The sequence below is a fragment of the Cynoglossus semilaevis genome, chromosome 4 (assembly GCF_000523025.1).
Source record: "Cynoglossus semilaevis isolate Cse_v1.0 chromosome 4, Cse_v1.0, whole genome shotgun sequence".
In the NCBI taxonomy this organism is placed as follows: domain Eukaryota; kingdom Metazoa; phylum Chordata; class Actinopteri; order Pleuronectiformes; family Cynoglossidae; genus Cynoglossus; species Cynoglossus semilaevis.
The window spans coordinates 19,516,248-19,518,561 of record NC_024310.1 but is presented as its reverse complement, the minus strand read 5'-3'; the positions used below and the strand labels follow the sequence as shown (position 1 = coordinate 19,518,561).

General features: G+C 45.0%; 1 protein-coding gene across 1 annotated transcript in view; it reads right to left on the bottom strand.

Annotated features, from left to right (window-relative positions):
- pde2a (phosphodiesterase 2A) overlaps positions 1-2,314 on the bottom strand; it is a 101,648-nt gene that overhangs the window by 25,416 nt on the left and 73,918 nt on the right. Inside the window, exons 8-9 of the mRNA XM_025055263.1 lie at positions 1,993-2,149; positions 1,295-1,347 (exon numbers count right to left, since the gene is read on the bottom strand). Of these exons, the coding sequence (XP_024911031.1) occupies positions 1,295-1,347; positions 1,993-2,149 (210 nt within the window). The remainder of the gene's footprint in view (positions 1-1,294; positions 1,348-1,992; positions 2,150-2,314) is intronic.

The following is a 2,314-nucleotide window of genomic DNA, read 5'->3' as shown; positions in this document are numbered from 1 at the left end:
GATGGATGGATGATGGATGAATAGATAGATAGATAGATAGATGGATGGATGGATGGATGGATGGATGGATGGATGGATGGATGGATGGATGGATGGATGGATGGATGGATGGATGGATGGATGGATGGATGGATGGATGGATGGATGGATGGATGGATGGATGGATGGATGGATGGATGGATGGATGGATGGATGGATGGATGGATGGATGGATGGATGGATGGATGGATGGATGGATGGATGGATGGATGGATGGATGGATGGATGGATGGATGGATGGATGGATGGATGGATGGATGGATGGATGGATGGATGGATGGATGGATGGATGGATGGATGGATGGATGGATGGATCGAGGGTCGAAGTCAACGTGCAGAGTATGTAATAACAGAAATGCTATGTAATCTATTAAAAAAAAGAAAGAAATCTGCAATCTGCTCCGAAATGCTATGTAATCTATTAAAAAAAAAGAAATCTGCAATCTGCTCAGCATTGCCCTAATGCCGCACCCACTTCTCATCCAATCAGACCACGCGGAATTCAAGCGGAAGCGGAAGTCATTTAGCCTACTGCTGTACCCCAAATTCACCATCACATCTTTTTGAAATGGTAAAGCGGTGTTCTTTGTTTGGCTAGTTTCCCGCTGCTGCATGCACCAGGAACATGGTGTAAAAACAGTATTAGAAACAAATCTGGAGCAACAGCAGCAGCAGCAGCAACGGCAACACTCAGTGGCGTATGAAAAAAAAAATTGCTTCGTGCTGTGCCCAAATCCACCTGCTTTGGCTTCTTGCTGGCTTCCGCCACTCCTCCTTTCTCACACGCACTGGGCCGTGCTTGTGTGTCGGAATTTCTTTGATGAGCTAAGATCTTTAAATCTCCCCGTTTCCTTTCTGTCCCCGTCTATCTCCACTTTCAATCTGTGAATAATTCCACACATGTGAATTGTCAAGTTCCTGAAGCGGCAGCCTGATAATCTTCTCCCTCTTCTCTTCCTCCCACTGATCCATGACTCCACCTTCGCCGCAATCGATCACTGCTCCCCCTTCACCTGCTCCGCTGCTTTTTATATGGCCCATGTCATATGTCATATGTATATACGTGAAGCGAGGTACACTCGTGGGTGCTGATGAAGTAATTGTGTGATAAAAAGCCCCTAGCACGGGTACTGACAGGAGGAGGGGGGAAATCGGCAGGAAGGATTTTTAATGCTTTGCATATCCTGTACATCTTTAATATAGTGTGTGTGTGTGTGTACTGTGTGGGAGTGTATGAGCAATCTCCACCACTTACATAATTGATGACTTTGAGCTGGAGAGAGGCTGCATCAAGGTCATAGAGCTCACCTAAAAGAGAAGAGAGAGAGAGAGAGAGAGAGAGAGAGGGAGAGAGAGTGAGAGGCTGTGATGGGAGTAAAAGCCAGAAAGGAGCAAGGACAGCAAGTGTTGTGAAGGAGGACAGGAATGCGGTGTACATGTACGCATGTGAACAGGAGGCCATCCACAGAGGGATGCATCAAGACAGCGAGGTCATGGAGGGGTGAACGGGAGCCGGCTAACACAGGGACTAATAATGAGAACAAGACAAGAGACGGATTGATGTCTGTAAAAAGTTGTGTTTGGGGAGGGAAAAAAAAAAAAAAAAAAAAAAAAAAACCAGAAGCAGGGACCGGGAGTGAAACTGACGCGACACACATTTGTCCACACTTTAATTAGAGAGTAAACACTGTACGACGCCGCATGTGTATTAGTGAGTCCACTTTAATTATGCATTCGCTTTTAAACAGTGTTTTTTTTTTTTTTTTGCAAAGAGCCCAGCTTCCTCAGAGGAGTTGTCACACGTCCCATAAACCAGTGACAGGGTCCATCTAAATTCATATGGGTCTTTTATCCACATGGATCTTCTCTATTAGCATATGCCACCTCTCACATGACACCCCTGTGTGTGTGTGTGTGTGTGTGTGTGTGTGTAAATGTGAGGGTTGAAATTACCACAGAGTTGTAGGATGTTGCGGTCCAGCTCACAGTAGTCCTGCTCTGAGACGTTGAGGTGCAGCAGTGCATTGTGGGACTGAATGGGCGAAGGGCTGAGGGGTGGCCTCTGGTACGACGACTGAATGGCTTGGACTCGCACACATGCCACTGATGCCTATGATGATGTGGACAACACAGAAACAAGAAAAACACACGGCCAAGCGAGCAACTCAGTTGATATGGAGGATAGAGTTTATTGTCAGTATCTGTAGTTTATATTCAGTAAATATATAGATTTATATTTCTATAATATATATAATATATATATATATATATATAT